This window comes from Schistosoma mansoni (genome assembly GCF_000237925.1).
Source record: "Schistosoma mansoni, WGS project CABG00000000 data, chromosome 1 unplaced supercontig 0010, strain Puerto Rico, whole genome shotgun sequence".
Taxonomy (NCBI): Eukaryota; Metazoa; Platyhelminthes; class Trematoda; order Strigeidida; family Schistosomatidae; genus Schistosoma; species Schistosoma mansoni.
This window is the reverse complement of record NW_017385987.1, coordinates 4,111,965-4,131,940: the sequence shown is the minus strand read 5'-3', so window position 1 is coordinate 4,131,940 and position 19,976 is coordinate 4,111,965. Positions and strand designations below refer to the sequence as shown.

General features: G+C 31.6%; 1 protein-coding gene across 1 annotated transcript in view; it reads right to left on the bottom strand.

Moving 5' to 3' along the window:
- The window catches only part of Smp_201150 (unnamed protein product), a gene marked incomplete at both ends in the record, with an annotated part of 27,759 nt that extends 8,262 nt beyond the window's left edge, over positions 1 to 19,497 (bottom strand). Inside the window, 3 exons of the mRNA XM_018792056.1 lie at positions 924 to 1,009; positions 15,646 to 15,696; positions 19,434 to 19,497. Coding sequence (XP_018644954.1) covers positions 924 to 1,009; positions 15,646 to 15,696; positions 19,434 to 19,497 — 201 coding nt within the window. The remainder of the gene's footprint in view (positions 1 to 923; positions 1,010 to 15,645; positions 15,697 to 19,433) is intronic.
- Positions 19,498 to 19,976: the final 479 nt, after the last annotated feature.

The window sequence follows — 19,976 nt, the reverse complement described above, 5'->3', positions numbered from 1 at the left end:
TTATTAATAACTCATTCCTACACATAGGTACACACACAATCCATTCGAGTCTTTTATTTCACATCGTGAACTTATATATTCGCATATTCGCATTTGTAACTGACTCATATTATCCTATTTACTTGAGTCAACAACTAAATATGATTGAATTAACACAGTATAGATTTTGATATGATTGTTAAGAAAGCACTATATATTTCTTTGATGATTTTGATTATTACCCTGAAGAAGTCCAGACAAGTTAGTTGGACGAAACGTTGGAATTATTTAAATTTCAATCGTTGAGATTATTTCAAATATAGTTCCCATATATAATGAATGTATGCTATATTTCACAAACAATCGAGTATTAAAACCGGAAATTGGGACGAAACTCCGCAATTTGCTATACTCATGTGAAATTACTATTTCAACTGCTCTTGTGAAGCCAGTAAAATCAAGTGCACGATTAGGCAAGTTCATCAACATATTTCCAAGCATCTTCCTGTCTGGATAAGGAATGAGTAAGGTCAATGAAAATCTCTATACTAGCTCATTTAATTGATACAGGGAATCAGATAGACATAACAAAAGAACTTCTAATTATCCATAGGTCCTCACCAAATGTACCACATGGTTTACCTATACGTCTTTTACATCTAGATAAAGTTATCGGTATCTATTTATGTTTATATTGTTGTGCCAACGTGGTACGGAAACCAGGCCGAACGCACATACGTATTAGTGCGTCCATACATGCATTTTCAGCTTGATGAAAATCACTACAGATTCCAACAGGTCATATTTATGTTAAAAAATGTGTGTTATAGTTAATAAATAATGGTTTGAAAGTTCTAGATAGTAAATAACCTTTCCTCTGAATATCCTCATACAAATGAACAAACATACAGTGAAAAAGAATCGAAAACTAAACGAGAACTTACGGATCCTACTATCACTGCGTTTGAATACTTCATGGGTAGCGATGCAGCTATGCCGAATGTTAAAGTTTGGTGGATTCCAACACAACCTAGTTTAAAATGAAAATGATAATAAAATCATTGAGATATGTGTTGGTAATTCTACTTTTGACGATGATTTTCATCGTAAACTGACATCAGGTAATGAAATATTCAACTTTAGTCTATTTGTAATATCGTACAGTCTTTATTCAGTGTTGTTTATCAATTACTGTCTTATTTGTAAATTGATTAACTCTACAGATCACTCCACTTTTTGTATCGATAGAACTTTCAAAAACCAATATTGAAATTACTTGCCAGCGAAAGGATATGATATTTATTTAGATATTTCTTGGTGGGATCGACTAATTTTACTGTACGTTGCAACTAACTTATTTGCATTTACAGAGATATTGAACATGGTCATCTATAATGAAATTATGAAACCCAATGAGTAGAAAGCAAACAAATAAATCATGGACTAAATGATTGAAGCAGATATTAATTTAATGTGCGATTAAATCATGTACTTTAAAGAATTTCAAACCGGAAGCTTATGAAATGGATGATATTTTTCGAATGTTAAAATTTATTTAGTATTTAAAACATGAAATATTTTCTTCTGTGTTTGTAAGTGAAGAGCTTCATAAAGTATAGAGTATTTATTTACTAGCCTATTTTACAGAGAACATACACTTTTCAATCAGATAAACATAATCACACTTCATCACTGAGTTGAATGATAAATTTTCTTGTAAAATAGGCCAACAGACTAAATAAACGTTGAAAAAAATAAGTCCCAATGTACGGTAGCTGGAAGTGGTCAGTAGGAATAGATAATCGACCTAGGTTTCGGGCTAATTGGTACTTATCGGCAAGGCGCAAGAGCATTCTTGGGGAGAAATGATACTCGTTATAGGATTGAAACCCGCACTTCCAAGCTTCACAGTGAAATTTCGAGCTATTCGGGAAGAGTTTGAGCTGGAATATGACTGAGATATTTACATTAGCTGATCACTGAGTAGCCAATAACGTAATGTTTGTAGAATCTTTAGTACTGACCGAATGCTATCAACGACATAAATGAAGGCGACAACGAAATATGATCGATAGAATCTGGTCACTACTAAGCACTGAACAAATATAACATTAATAACTAGTTAGTTATCAATCAATATGAAATAGGCTTCATTTATTTACAAATAACGATGAATGGATTGAATCCGTATTTTCATAATTGCCTATTCAACAGTATTCGACTAGGACAATATGATTTTAATGATCTAATCAAGGATATTAGGCGGATGTCTGTCGAACTTTATAAACCAATATATCAATTAGTTAACATTTGAAAACTTTTCTTAATTCTGCAGAGATGGATGGTGGCTGGCATTGGAATCCATGACGCGCGTTTAGTCCTATTTTGGGGCTCGTCAGCCGGATGTACATGCATTCCAGAGTTGATGTTCACGCCAGGACTCGAACCCAATACCGTTCACTTCGAATGCCATTGCATTATCCACTTAGCTACTGAGTCCAGATAGGCACTAGCTTGGGTAATGGGGGTGAAGTTTAATTCATTTTTTGTATTGGTTGTTTGAATCTCTGCTTATAATGCTTGTGACTTAAGGCAATATCGAGGCAACCCGCACAGGATGTAAATATGCCAATAAGAGACTGATCAACTGCATTCCTAAACATCAATGGGAAGACTCAAACAACCGATACAAAAATAAATTATTCTTCCTAATTCTATTTCCAAGAAAAGCGTTTGTATCACTCAACTAGATAAGGGAGAATCAGACAGCAGAAATTTGATGCAGAGACCAAAAAACAACCATTGTGAAAATATACTATGCAGCTAAATTGATTATAAATGAGAAGACTAAGTTCATAATTCCACATAGGCTTCAATTCCAAATAAAGGATTACATTACACCTCCTATATTTACTAGTTTACATATCCATGTGGACACAAATAATCGAACGATGTAATCAAGGTTGACAGGATATCTGCCTAAATGTCTTCGTAATCAATTAGTGTCAAGTGCTTCGGTAAATGCAGAAAGTAGAAAACCATGACCCTCGATAACAATAAGACATAGGATCGAGTTTAAAACAGCTTCCAAAGTTTTTTATGGAGATAGCCAAGGGCGAATCTTTGATCATTATGAAACTCAACCCTCCTTGACGCGGACAGAAACGATATGTCTCAATCGAGAAACTGCTCTGATAATCTTCAATAAATTTTAAAGCCTATGTTGGTGTGATAACTTCTTTCCACGAATATTTTCCCATCTTTTGTTTCCAAATATCGCTTTGTATTTATTCGACCTTCAATTAGTTTTTATGCATAAATCCCTAGATAAGTACATGTATCCCAGTTTTATGGAGTACATACATCACAGCAATCAGACAAACTTTGTTTTTTCGCGAAACTATCGAAATCCATGAATGACTAAGTGTTTTGATGAAATGGGATGAAAAACGTGATATCTATCTCCAGTCCGTGTTTTTTGTGTTTGAATTTAGAGGAAGTATGGGGGAGACCTTGAACTACTTTTTAGCCAACCAGAAAAGTATGTGGCTTGAAAATTTATAATGAAAAACATTAAAAAAAATTACAATGAATAAAGTTCTAACATGAATAATGAACCTTTATTGACAAAAGTTAGGATTTTTATCACGAACTGACACCAGTTATGATTCAAGAACCCTTTAAAGTCAAATGGATGACTGAATTTCACATTGGAATTTGATATGTTCATTCATATACTGCACTTTGCCGTGAATTTAGTTCAGTCTGGCTTTTATTTAGGTCAGTATTATCTATATTGATACAGTGTGAACTTCATTCAGCATGCGTCTTTACAATAACTCCATCTCCCCTGTCTGTGATAAAATTGAATAACAAATGTGTGTGTAAAAATAATGTATGTAAGTGTATTTTTTCCTACGGATTATGTGTTTTGGAGGGTCAATAAAACCGTCATATAAACCGGATTTCCGGATTTCTATTATCCGTCGTGAAAATTACAGTGTATCCAAGTTACAAGTATTAGCAGTAGGACAGCGGTATCAACCGTATTAAATAACACAAATATTAGACATCACTTCAATTCGTGAGTTTACTAAGTTATGGTACAAAGTATCGCACGTATTCCGGTAATTAGAAATCTTAAAATTCAATAACGCTGATTCATATATAAATTTATCCTACGAAACTATATCACTCATTCACAAGTAAGTTAAACACTGGATCCAAGATAGATGGTAATGTTATCACATACTATAAAGAATTGGATTTTTGTTCATTAAATAATTCAGTGAAGTTTTGATACCTTTCGTATGACAATGGAAAGGAAAAAACTACTTTCTGGCATTTAATTTGTTTTCAAAACTAGTGAATTATTATTTCACATTGTTCAAAAATTACCCTGTCTCATTAAGTGAACAATTTAGTAATATGATGTCGTCCACTCAAAAATTACACGTTTTGATAACAGATAGAGATGAAATGATCTAAATGTATTTTATTGGACAATTAATTGGTTATAGGGTAGCGATCAACGTTATGTTTGACTTGTCCTTTAGTATTGGTGGAATTCTACCAATCTGAAATGTAGCCACTAGTTTAAGTAAGTTAACACTGAAAGTACCTCTAGTTGACGAGTGTCTAATTAGCACAAAACCTAACACAGTTTTCTGTGGACTACTTCTAACTATTGAACAGTACTTTGTTATACATCATACAAGAGAGAAACAAATCATATCGTTTGTAAAAATTAGAAGGAAAACTACTCGTCGACAATTGATTACAAATAATATTTTGGAGAGAAATTTCCTCTTTTACAAACGAAGCACAAATCATATGCAAGAACCAATTTATCGTGTTGGTTAATGATACAAAAGTTCAAAAGAAATAGAAACGTTATTTGTAACATCTTTACAAATTAAAACAAAATACACTACGACATATAAACGCGGAGAAATATAGTTAAAATTATTAAAATAGGAATAATAGGAAATAAATAGTTAATTTAATAAAGTATTGTTTTTCAATGATTACAGTAACAGTTAACTAACAATGGAATAATTTTTAAAATAGTTGAAATCATGAGCAAATTGAACCTAGATCACCATGGAAAAAACTGGAAGCATTAGACGGCCGTTTCGTCCTACTGTGGGGATCCTCAGCAGTGACTGGCTCCATTAGGTAGTTCCTGGAGTTCTAGTAAGAAGCAGTGACTAGTGGAGTTCAACGGCGTCTGGTATATGATAGTAACTCACTGAAGACAACGGTGGATGTATCACTCAATTTCGTGGACTGGTTGAAGTTAGACATTAACACCGTTGGATATCGGCTCAGTGGTCTAGAGGTTAAGCGCTCGCTCGCGAGACTGATAGGTCCTTGGTTCGAATCTCATGAGCCGGGACCATGGATGCGCACTGCTGAGGAGTCCCATAAGAGGACGAAACGGCCGTTCAGTGCTTCCAGGTTTTCCATGGTGGTCTAACTTCAATTGACTCATGATTTTAACTATATAAAATTACTAAAATCTGCACAAAACCCCCTTCTAATAATGGAATATCTACTGAAAAATTTAAGTGAACATGATAGGAGTTCATTATTTCATTATTTAGTTCATATTTATTATTTTAAAATTCAACACTTAGATTGAAACAAGTCAATTAGTTGTATTCATACAAAACAGGAATTCTTTGAAAATAATGAAGTTATAGTTGAAAGTTTGTAGCTTTTACACTGTTCTCTTTTTTTACCTCTAACTAAAATTAGTATATAATTTATAAACATAAGTTATTCATAAAAGTATAACAGGGTTAGAACAAATGCACACGTCTGACCATTAATTATTTTGAGATTTTGGTTTAAATATCTATTTATTGTCCGGATTTATAAACTAACTATACCATATATTCGAAAAATAATCTGAGTTGACTCAACCTCCTTTGATTGGGATTCTATTCACTGAGAAATAAGAAATAATTAATTAGCTCCATAAGTAGGTTTCTAATTATTAAGGAATGAATGATACGTAAAGCATAATTTACGATTAAAATTTAAGATGACAACTTTCCAATCACCAAGGACAAGAATATGATATTAAACAAAAAATATTTGATGATGGAATAAATTTTTTTAAACAGTATTATTGCAAATGGATATTGTTCAACCTAGCTGTTAGCGGGACATAGATTGGATTAAAGCATGCTTCATGCATGATGGTGTTGCTGCACGCTGATTGGCTAATTCTTATCCAATCGGCTCTAGTCGTTGCTTGGAGAAGACTCTGGAAACTTATCATGTAAAATCTATAAATATACTAACGTATTTCTTATTGCGCTTCCTACTTCATCTATTCCTGTTATTTGGAATATAATTTCTTCCCTGTTCAACCGTGTTCTGATTTGGGGACTTGTCGAGTGTATTTGTGTCCAAGAATACTAAGCATTAGGAATAGCTGAGTCGTAATAAGGAATATATATATTAATAGTTATAACACTAGCATAGTCATTTCATTATTCAATTGTTATAATAATAATTATATTATACTGGATAGAAAAAAATTTCCTTAAGGTAATAATTTGTTTGGAAAATTAATTAACGAATGATGAAGTTAAATCATCATTTTCAGATGAATACATTCACTATGATAATAAAATTATATTTATAACTACACTATGATGTGACGATAGAAAGTTGTTTCTCTAAGAGTACAGGATTCTAATGAATTATTTCGTAAGTTGTGAATCTTAAAAACTAAACATTGTATTAATCACAATGTTTTACAGCTTCTATTTACTTTATTAGGGTATTGAGAACACCTTAATGACTATGTTACTGACACTGAGATATTAAATGTTACTGATCCAAGGTTTCATGAATAATATTAATCTTCTTAGTAATTGAGATATGTCTTACTAAAGAGTGAGGAATCAGTAGATACATTAGGCGGTTAAGCCACTTTAAAAGTAGAATTTTTGGAACGATTGTATTGAAATGGGTGTTAAAGTTAAAAATATTTAGTAGATGGGATAATGAAAATTAGTGTTGAAATTGTAGGCATGACAGATGTATTTTCTACACAGTTGTGCTTCATATCAGTATGTAGTGAACAAAAACACGAGTGGGGACAATCAAACGTAATTAACACGAAAATTACAGACTATCTCACGAAAATCTGACAACCATACAGTAAACAGTTAATTTGCAAACTATTAATCAATTATCTCAATCTTGACTGTTCCTTCTGCAAATATCAGTCCATTGTATCTGATTTTATTGTTCATGCGTTTTTATACCGATTGCGTTCCATTCCTGTTCTTTCCTTATTGACCTTCTGCTGATATACATTCTATGCCTGACAATCACCATATACTACTTATGTGGATATAAGTAGCCTACACCACAAGTATATTTCGTAGCTCACTTTAAGTACCCGAGAGGTGAAAACAGACTAACATTTAAAAATTTTTTCCAATTTCAGAAAAAAAATTTAAAGCTTAGATAAGTTATTTTAGATTTACTGTTTATTTCATAAAATATTACTTATTTAAGGCGATAGAAATGAATTAATATAAAGTTCCGAGATTCTGAAAAAAGAAAATTTCACTATTTTAAGACAGTAAAATTCTTGATCATTTCCATATTTCTATACAACTATTTAGGAATGAACATTTATGAATTTATAATTTTATGATGTATTCAATGGTTCTAGAAGTTAAGCGTTCGCGCGCGAGACTGATAGGTCCTGGGTTCGAATCTCGCGAGACGGGATCGTGGATGTGTTCTGCTGAGGAGTCCAACAATAGGACGAAACGGTCGTCCAGTGCTCTCAGGTTTTCCATGGTGTTCTAGCTTCAATAAACTCATTATCTCAACTATTGAAATTACCAACATCTCCAAAAAACCCCTTCTGATATATTAAATTAGTTTAATTTTATATACCTTTTAACAAATAATACTCACAAACATTCAAAATATGTCAGAAACTAGATGGTCTAATAATAATAATAAGATTACATCATATATTCAAATCTAATGTAATAATTCAAAATCATAAGACTATATAAAAAGTGAAGGTTTCTTTTTTTTCTCAAAGGTCTAAAAAAATTCCAATTACACTATGGTAATCTATGGTTAGAATAAATAGTTAGTCCATTATTCAGTCATTAGAAACTCATAAAGCATTTATATGAATATTTTGTTAAAATTTGAACGGATAGATTAACAAAAACTAAACAGTTATTTTTTTTTAAAAAAATATAGATTTTTTTCAAACAATTCAATGTGTCTCATATTTCAACCTGTTTCACATTTATATACCCTTAAAACCCTATTAAATTTCATAAACGCCTAATAAGAATACATAAATTACATGTTAGTAAACAACAGTTTATTTCGAAACATTAATGAAATACATTAAAAACAATTTTTATTTGTTGTTTATATCTAGTTATTAGGTAAATACGAAAAAAAAAGGCAAAACAAACAATCATATATTAAAACCTAGACAATGTATACCATGTGTATTTGAACTAACCTGTCTAATTGAAAATGAATCAATCACTTATGTTTATGTATGATTCATAAATAAACCAAGGGGAAATATGAAATATAATAATAATTTACTAACTAATAAAAATATAATTTTAACAATTGAAATCATGAGTCCATTGAAGTTAGAACACCATGGAAAACCTGGAAGCACTGGACGGCTGCTTCATCCTATTGTGGGACTTCTCAGCAGAACACATCCACGATCCCGTCTCGCGAGATTCGAACCCAGGACCTATCAGTCTCGCGCGCGAACGCTTAACTTCTAGAACCATTGAATACATCATAAAATTATAAATTCATAAATGTTCATTCCTAAATAGTTGTATAGAAATATGGAAATGATCAAGAATTTTACTGTCTTAAAATAGTGAAATTTTCTTTTTTCAGAATCTCGGAACTTTATATTAATTCATTTCTATCGCCTTAAATAAGTAATATTTTATGAAATAAACAGTAAATCTAAAATAACTTATCTAAGCTTTAAATTTTTTTTCTGAAATTGGAAAAAATTTTTAAATGTTAGTCTGTTTTCACCTCTCGGGTACTTAAAGCGAGATAGTGGATGAGCACTGCTGAGGAGTTCCATATTGAGAGAAAACGGCCGTCTGGTGCTTCCACGTTTTCCATGTTGGTCTATCTTCCATTGACTCATGCAATCAACTATTAAATTGAACGCAATCGGTATAAAAACGCATGAACAATAAAATCAGATACAATGGACTGATATTTGCAGAAGGAACAGTCAAGATTGAGATAATTGATTAATAGTTTGCAAATTAACTGTTTACTGTATGGTTGTCAGATTTTCGTGAGATAGTCTGTAATTTTCGTGTTAATTACGTTCGATTGTCCCCACTCGTGTTTTTGTTCACTACATACTGATATGAAGCACAACTGTGTAGAAAATACATCTGTCATGCCTACAATTTCAACACTAATTTTCATTATCCCATCTACTAAATATTTTTAACTTTAACACCCATTTCAATACAATCGTTCCAAAAATTCTACTTTTAAAGTGGCTTAACCGCCTAATGTATCTACTGATTCCTCACTCTTTAGTAAGACATATCTCAATTACTAAGAAGATTAATATTATTCATGAAACCTTGGATCAGTAACATTTAATATCTCAGTGTCAGTAACATAGTCATTAAGGTGTTCTCAATACCCTAATAAAGTAAATAGAAGCTGTAAAACATTGTGATTAATACAATGTTTAGTTTTTAAGATTCACAACTTACGAAATAATTCATTAGAATCCTGTACTCTTAGAGAAACAACTTTCTATCGTCACATCATAGTGTAGTTATAAATATAATTTTATTATCATAGTGAATGTATTCATCTGAAAATGATGATTTAACTTCATCATTCGTTAATTAATTTTCCAAACAAATTATTACCTTAAGGAAATTTTTTTCTATCCAGTATAATATAATTATTATTATAACAATTGAATAATGAAATGACTATGCTAGTGTTATAACTATTAATATATATATTCCTTATTACGACTCAGCTATTCCTAATGCTTAGTATTCTTGGACACAAATACACTCGACAAGTCCCCAAATCAGAACACGGTTGAACAGGGAAGAAATTATATTCCAAATAACAGGAATAGATGAAGTAGGAAGCGCAATAAGAAATACGTTAGTATATTTATAGATTTTACATGATAAGTTTCCAGAGTCTTCTCCAAGCAACGACTAGAGCCGATTGGATAAGAATTAGCCAATCAGCGTGCAGCAACACCATCATGCATGAAGCATGCTTTAATCCAATCTATGTCCCGCTAACAGCTAGGTTGAACAATATCCATTTGCAATAATACTGTTTAAAAAAATTTATTCCATCATCAAATATTTTTTGTTTAATATCATATTCTTGTCCTTGGTGATTGGAAAGTTGTCATCTTAAATTTTAATCGTAAATTATGCTTTACGTATCATTCATTCCTTAATAATTAGAAACCTACTTATGGAGCTAATTAATTATTTCTTATTTCTCAGTGAATAGAATCCCAATCAAAGGAGGTTGAGTCAACTCAGATTATTTTTCGAATATATGGTATAGTTAGTTTATAAATCCGGACAATAAATAGATATTTAAACCAAAATCTCAAAATAATTAATGGTCAGACGTGTGCATTTGTTCTAACCCTGTTATACTTTTATGAATAACTTATGTTTATAAATTATATACTAATTTTAGTTAGAGGTAAAAAAAGAGAACAGTGTAAAAGCTACAAACTTTCAACTATAACTTCATTATTTTCAAAGAATTCCTGTTTTGTATGAATACAACTAATTGACTTGTTTCAATCTAAGTGTTGAATTTTAAAATAATAAATATGAACTAAATAATGAAATAATGAACTCCTATCATGTTCACTTAAATTTTTCAGTAGATATTCCATTATTAGAAGGGGGTTTTGTGCAGATTTTAGTAATTTTATATAGTTAAAATCATGAGTCAATTGAAGTTAGACCACCATGGAAAACCTGGAAGCACTGAACGGCCGTTTCGTCCTCTTATGGGACTCCTCAGCAGTGCGCATCCATGGTCCCGGCTCATGAGATTCGAACCAAGGACCTATCAGTCTCGCGAGCGAGCGCTTAACCTCTAGACCACTGAGCCGATATCCAACGGTGTTAATGTCTAACTTCAACCAATCCACGAAATTGAGTGATACATCCACCGTTGTCTTCAGTGAGTTACTATCTTATACCAGACGCCGTTGAACTCCACTAGTCACTGCTTCTTACTAGAACTCCAGGAACTACCTAATGGAGCCAGTCACTGATGAGGGGTCTCACAGTAGGACGAAACGGCCGTCCAGTGCTTCTAGGTTTTACATGATGGTCTAGCTTCAATTTGCTCATGATCTCAACTATTGAAATTACTATAATATCCACAAAAACCCCTTCTGATATTAATCGAAAATATAATTGTTTTTAAGAAATAAATTTATGAAATTATGATTTAATATGAATATATTATAAAAGATTGCTAGAGTAAAATAAATCAATAAAAATATTTTATATATGAACTTTCGTCTAAATTTGATTGGATAGTTTCACAATATTTGGTTGCTAAGTTAATGTGAGACATTAAAGGGAAAGAATGTATTTATAAAATCTCAATGAATGAATTTGAAGTAAATAGAACGTTTTGTTTGACAATTTAATCCAAGATTTTTCAAGGAAATATAATCAAACATCAAAATTATCGAATATCAATAAGTACATTGTTCTTTGACTAACTGTGTACTTATTTATATTCGATAATTTTGATGTTTGATTATATTTCCTTGAAAAATCTTGGACTAGATTATTAGGCAAAACGTTGGATTTACTTCAAATTCATACAACGCGATTTTACGAATAAAAATATTTTCATAGTTGGAAGCATGAGTCAATTGAAGTTAGACCACCATCAAAAACCTGGAAGCACTGAACGGCCGTTTCGTCCTATTGCGGGACTCCTAAGCAGTGCGCATGTTTGTTTAATAAAATAAATATATAGAGATTTTGGTAAAATAATTTCAAAATGGTTTTTTAAACAAAAATTAATATCAACTAGAGAAACGTTTATAAACTCTAATAATCGTGACGGAATTAGTACTTTCACAGAAATAATTTCCATAAATGTATACGATTGTACAGCTTGATGATAAATTCGTTGAAAAGAAGTCCCTTCGCTAAACTTCGTAATTTTTTTTTAATAATCGTGTTATGTTAAACAGCGAAGTTTGATAATTAGGTATACCATTTCATCCTGATACAGTTGTCATATTTATAGTTCATAGATTTTATTCTGTACGTCGTAGTGGTTACACTACACTAGATTCCCTCCTAATGTCTACTCTACAAGACTTCAACACAACTCAGATGAAGAACACGTGATTAGCCTGACTAGAAAGTAAATATATTTCCAGGCCAAAACCCAACACAATCCAACAACAATCAACAGTCAATCAATAATAATGAATAATAAGGATAGGAGAATATATAACTCATCTGACACCTGTCAGACTACCTACAAGTCTGACTAAGCAAAACAACCAATCATTATCATTCTCGCCCACTTTGACTTAAATATCGGGTTCTAAGACTATCTTAAAAATGTTTTTATTCGAAGAATTAATATTTTTCCTCGAGACATTGTTTTCGCCTGATATTTTCTATTATCATTTAAGTTGTAGCTACTTGTGATACTCCGGCAACTAGCTGTGTTGATTGGGTGTGGCCATTTGAACCGATTAGCATGTCTCAGGCTCTATGTCAGCCATGGCTGACTGCTATGTTCTTAGTCGAATTAAGTAGTGTCTTCGTGAATTTCTGATGAAATTTATGCATCAAATGTGACAGCGGGAAAGAATATGCATGAAGTATAAAGAGTTGTTGTTTATTTCATGTAACTTCAGTAAATTTTAAAGATATGAGGTGGAGCTCTGTGCCGATGTCTTACTTAAAAATTGGAAGACAGGTTGACATTTCGTCGGTCTGATACTCAGTGTTTATAGAAAACGCGCGTAACTTATCCAGGTGTGATGTGCGCTACTTATGCGGACAGACATAAGTAGTATATAACAGGAATCGGTGGTAGAATGCTTACCACTAGAAGAGTCGAAATAAAAAAGAGAAAATGGAGAGCAATCTGAATAACAACAGGATCGGAAGAATGATAAATTATGCATAAGACAACCCAAGGAGGATATGCAAATGATGTACTTATTGTATGATTTTGATATTTTATAAAGCTACTGCGTGAGTTCACATGATGCAATTACTTGGACTATTTTACCTGAGTTTCCGTTCATCGTTTTAGTCATAATAATGTTTCCACAAAAAAGAAAAAGATATGGAATCAAATGGACGAACTTCCACACAGGATGTATTTCAACCTAAGGACAACAGGATCCACTGAAAACTTTTACATCGGTTAGATTTTATATGACTTGCTATATGATTTATTTTATATTATTTCTTCTTCGTTTCTCAAAAGCAATTTTTCAATGGACCAAAGACAGAATAAACTTCTCCAATGTCACCATAATTATCACTCGAAGACGTTGCTTAAATATAGTTACATCACTTTAAATACACTGTTTGTGTTGGGGTGATCCAGAAAACTCTCAAAAAGCAAGAAAGGCTCAGGAAACACAAAGAAGCATTTTTTCCGATCAGCGTTCACTAGACGTTTTGTCAGAAACATCGCGAAAGTGAAAAGTCACATGTAGAGTTTCTGATTGGCTGATTACTACACTGCTACTATGTTTATTAGCATTCCAGAGTTTTCAGGAAAATACAAGGACTTCTGAGATACTATAAACATCCTATATTTTCTGTACATGAATGAACCTTTGGAGTAAAGTGCTTCTCGCATATTTGCGCCTTTCCTCTCGTGTTCAAGATGTCGTGTAGATTTAGCTTCGGGGTTACGAGAATAGTTCAGGAACCGAGTATAGCGTTCAATTAGCAAGACTTATCAGTTTGCAATAAAAATAATATCTATTATGAAAATGACACAGTGAATACTACATTATAATCGTAAATAAACGGGGCTTAAAAGTTACACTTGAGAATTTTTCGATTATTTACTAACCATATCTAAATGTCAAGAGAGATTATTTATTTTCTTTCCCATGAATGGTAACTTTCTTTTCAAGACTATTAAGATTTAGAAAATCCCACAAGTCTAGTAATAATAATATCTGGAAAATGACGAAATTAGCAAAGGCAAAATAAGTCAGTTGTTACTATTCAAAAGAAAGTTGTAACAAATGTTAGAAAATATCAACGTCAAATTGTTTCAAAAAAACTCTTGAATGTAGATTCTATAATAAATGTCAATAAAGAAAATGAGGATAAGGAAGTTTTATTTTTGAAAAAAGAAACAACGTGAAAGCTTATAAAAACTTCTTTTCATCAAAAATCTGTAAAGTACTTTTCATAACAATGATGATAAGTAATTCGAGTCAATAAAACAAATGACATGTAATGAAATGTAATATTTCACAGATTACATACAGTACATTATTCTCTACTTATGTGTAGTTATGTTACAAAGAATTACAGCTAGCCGGAAATATCTTAAAAGGAACAGAATAATAAGTCATCGATCATAAAGAAGTTAAATTGGCAGATACAAATAGCTACTGCTAACGTCGACATTCTTAAGATTGAAAAAAATTACTATTAGAGACAGTGAACTGCGTAGCTTATAATTGTTGGTAGATATAGATTTGCGTTTGTATGGTTTTTAAAATTGTTCAATTCAACTTTAACCAGTGAATAACTACGTTAGCTATACAACTTTGATACTTTACAATAAACCGGTGAATAACTTCGACTGTCATCACCCAATGATTTCTGAATCTTGAAAACAACACCAGCTGATATTCGGCCAAGAAGCTTTTGACATAGAATAAACATGATACAATAATTTCAGAAAAAACAAATTATTCTCACAAGGTGATAATCGCCATGGAAAAAGAAGCGCTAGAATCCCATTATTTCAAACCTGAACCCTATGTGGAGTACAGACACATACAAGCAATCATTCTTCCATAGCCCTAGCACTTAATTTTCATTAACGGTAATTTGATTTCAATGCATCCTTCCGATATGTTTAATCTTCCTGATTTTAATTTTGATTATTAGTTATCATCACTTTACGTTTTTGAATTAACTCTTCCCCCTTCTCCCATTTGATTCCATCCTATTATCAATGCCGAGTAACAAGACACTCATAATCGGCTGCAGTGCTGAAATAATATCCATTTTCTGTCATCCTATGAATCCTGGTTTCACTGTTACTCTATACTTTTCATCCTACTAGTTAATTTATTCTCTATGAGCTACGTTACTCCAATTTAGCTTCTTGATGTAAATAATATAGGATCGCTTTATTTGTATCACATCAAGTCAGTTTCGTGTCTACCTGTGTTTATACAAATATGAACTGACATACATTCTAGCCAGATCTTACGATGACGATGACTAACTGACTGTGATTTGAAAATTGTCAACATAAACTATGTCATAGTGGATGTTTCTGTAATTTTGTGAACACTATAATTGATTAATTAATAAAAATATACAGCAGACTTACTATTAATGATCACTACACATATAATTGTTATGAGGAAAAATGTTCCTGGAACTAAAACAAACAAACAAGTAAATAAAAAATATGAAAGTATTATATAATTGGATGACGTAACAAAAGGATAAAATAACTGATAAAAAATTGACGTCATTGAAAATTTAATTCATATGACAAGGTTTCATTAATTGCTTTAGCGAATTCATCGAAATATAATTTGAAACTTAATAACAATCAAACGGAGCGACTTTCAAACTGTATGATATATTATTCAGCCATCAGAGCTATTTAATCGATCAAAAGTAAAAGTGGAATAGTATCAATTGGAAAATTATTGACGGTGAATTATGTCACAGGATAGTTGCTAGTTCGAGAACACTAGAAACAAACAAGCACTTAATATCCGTTTCGCCTTAGTATAGTCAATAAATCAGTTGTTCATAAACAAAACGAGATGGCTGTTTCGTTACATCGCATATCAATCAAATTTAAACGAGAGATACAGGATTAGAACTCAGTGGTCCAAATTTTATGCGTTTGACACCATACCCCAAGGTACTGGGGTTCGATTTCTTAAAGTAACATAGGGGTGTACTGATGTGGCATTTCATACTAAAAAATAATGACTGCCTAGTGCTTGATCGTTTTCAGTAATTCCTCAGCTGATATCAGTCCGTGACATAGACCAGTTTCAAAATTTAAAAATTCTAAACAAGGCTATTAAGTTCTTTTAATAACGATATTATTTCTCAGTATATTCAGTTGATTTGATTCAATGATCCATTGTCAAGCATATCTTAAATTGGAATTGTGACGAAGTATAAATCTATCAAACACTTTGCTATTGTATCTTTGAAGTCAAATAGAAATATACAGTGAGTTAAGCTCTTATTAAGTAGACTGAATCTTGGAAGTTACAAGTCACGTGTTATTTTTAGATGTTTCTGAGGATCAAGAAAACATAAAGTTTTGGGTTCAATGGATATTGGCAATTATTACTCATTGTCTACTCAACTTATTCGAGATGATTCATTTATGAGCATCATATCAATTCACTCAATCAATTAATTAATGCATACTAAATTAATCAACATATTCGACAACCCCAGAGGATTGTGTCAGTTAGCCATGTGAACTATTCTGAAATATACCTTTTTGTAAGTAATGATATTTACTTCATGTACAGCGGAATTTATTTATATAGATCATACTTTTAAAAGTACAAAGTAATCTAAATTCATTCAGTATTGTTTGTTTGAATCTTCCCATCGATTTGTTAGGACTGCAACTGGTCAGTCTCTAATTGGCATATGTGCATCTCTGCTTATAAAGTAATCTGTTTTTAAGGAAAACTACGAATGCCATACTTTCAGTAATGTTTGACATTCATCCCTTTCTTTTCTACCAATTTACTTATATACGTAAAAAGATCAAATTAATCCAATAAGTATTAATAATATCATTTTCTGGTTGGAAAGCCACATTTTTATGACGACAATATAAGTCATATTTATTGAAAGTACAACAAACAGGAATACGTTTCATTTCATCTAAACAGATAGCATTTTTGAATATGATGGTAGTTTTCTTTCAGAAAATCAAATGTTTATCTAAAACTACTGAGTTAATTACATATACCGTTGAATCGATAAGTAAGATGGGTGTAGTTCTAAGGAATATTGAAAGATTTCTCCGTACCTTACTAACCTGCACCAAATAGAACTGAGACGTGGGTTCCATATCAATTATGGAGTGTTAAATTTAGTCAGTATCTATGTAGATGAGTGTTTGAATATATTTCACGTAAGTAACCTTTGAAGTGATTATTCTACACGTAGTTTGGTAACCAATATGCAAGTGTAAAGAGTTAAAATAAATAAAATGTGAGGTGAGTTCTGTTGCTAATTGGGCATAGCAAAACTCAATTTTCAATATATCTTTTAAATTCTGCGTTAGAAATATTCTGATCACGGATAATTACATTTTGCCTATTTGTCTTCAACAAAGTCCTTTTATGTCGTGGACGATACAGTTGTCATCAGTCAAGTAACCAACATTTTAGCTTTAATTATCCATGATAGCCACGAGTCGTAGCATATTTCATTTGTTATTTGGAAGTGCTCAAATTCGGACTGATTACACTGATTTGTCATTTATAACTAAGCATCCACCTAGCTATTCATAAAAATAGCTTCGATACATATACTACATAAATCCATATACAGGACGATAAGTATCTTCTTCATTTGAAATACAATGTCACTTTTTATCACATAAGGTATTTCATTCTTACGTAGTAAATTGATTTGTAACAAAGTTTATTCGGTTTTGTTTTAGTTCATGTAAACACTTACATTTGAATGAACAACCAGCAATGGTGATAGCGTATACAACAGAGCAACTTGTTTAAATTAGTTTTATCATCATGTGTGTCGAATAAAATAGTAAAATAACTTTGGAAAGTAAAATGCATCCTTTTATACAATAAACTACTCTAACAGGTTAAACAATGTTAAAATATTACTGCAACATTGATTTGTATAGGATTGCGCATGATATTCATTTAAATAGAATCGTCACTATTTTTCAAAAACAATTTTGAAGTACAAAGGTTTTGTTATGTATACTACATTTTTTCTCCCGATAATATATATCATGAAAACTTGTGAAATAATCTTCAAAAAAGCAAATCCACTGGTTTTTTGTTAAGCTTTGTTTCAAGTAACTACGCATACCAAAGAGACAAGGTTCTATTATTTACTTATTATTTATGAATCTGCAACAAATATGAACAGACTAATGGTTAGTCCTGAAATATTAACCATTCACAACAGCCTTATTCAAAATTTCATATATATAATTAACCAATACTATGAATATTCAGTGAAAACTGCTTTGATGAAACGGTTTGCAGATGTTGTAGTAACCCTAAAATACAGGTGAATAGATTCATACACCTTATACAACAATAAAAGCTTGTAGTGATCATTTAACTATGTCGATTTTATGACATAAATTTGTGTTACCAAAAGAGAGAACCTCATTTTTAAAAATTTTGTTTATTTTTCTTAGTTACGAAAGTTAGTCTTCCAACCCGTATTAGAATTAACTCGGTTTATAGCCACATTTTTATACGAATTAATTTCAACCTCAACTGGAAGATCATACCGGGAAACAAATGTAAGGAAGTGTGGTTAAGTTTGTATCTTTTGATGACAACATAAACATGTTTACAGTAAAACTGAAAGCAGAAAAAGTTAGGGAAACAAGTGTAACTGCTTCACCTGCTGAAACGTTCAATGTAATATAAGACACCACAGTGATTACCGCCAGACATGTATCATTTATATAAGAACAACCTAATATTTGTGAACAGTTAAACAGAATCTCTAAACCAACTCAGTAAAGAGAAAGCACGCTCTTTCAAGCAGTTTCTTCTATAAAAGTATCGAATAATTTATTTCAGATAAAAGTTACTACATAAACTTATGAAAGCTAAAAACCAAATGCGATTGAAGTTAATCTACCTTATCTGATTATAATCAAATATGATAAGACCACTTTCAATTGCCTACACTAAGTTATAAAGGGTCCATTTCTAAGCATTTCATTAATATATTAAGTACGATTAGAAAGTCAGTAGCATGCGGTCAGATGACAAATTTGTTTACCAGACACTTTTGATCATATGGCATGTTTAAGTTGTTGGATGAACAAATAAATGTGATCAGTAACTGTTAAATGATACCAAAACGCAAAATAAAAAGATTACGATTATTGAATGAAACGCTTACTGTTCGATGTATCAATCAAGGCCAAAATAATAGTTAGTACGAGAACGATAATCTCGACGATCATGCATCCCAAAAATCGAAATCGTGGGGTTGAGGTCCTACATAAAGAGACTAAATCAGTATTATATAACACCATTTTAAATAAATAACAACACCTTATGCTAAAAATTCTTGTTATCACACTTTTTAAATATCAAAGGCAAACAACTCTATGCAAAACCGGAAAGAAAAGAAAAACGGAGTTATATTCAAATAACTTCATAAAGAATAGATCAATTACTATTCAGCCAAACAGTCAGTTGGCCGTGAGCAACTTAGTAATGACCTAGAGCAAGTAAATATACAAAATAAGCTATTTCATCCTCAAATTATTTTTAAATCGATCTCAAACAAATGGAAGACTCAAAATGAGTATAAGCGGACTTCCAGAAAGTAAGCTCGTAAATAGGAAACATGGATCAAGATAAGAAACATTTATTGTTTTCTGACCGTTCATATACACTCATATGGATCATCTCAACTATTTGCAAAAAATGGAACAAT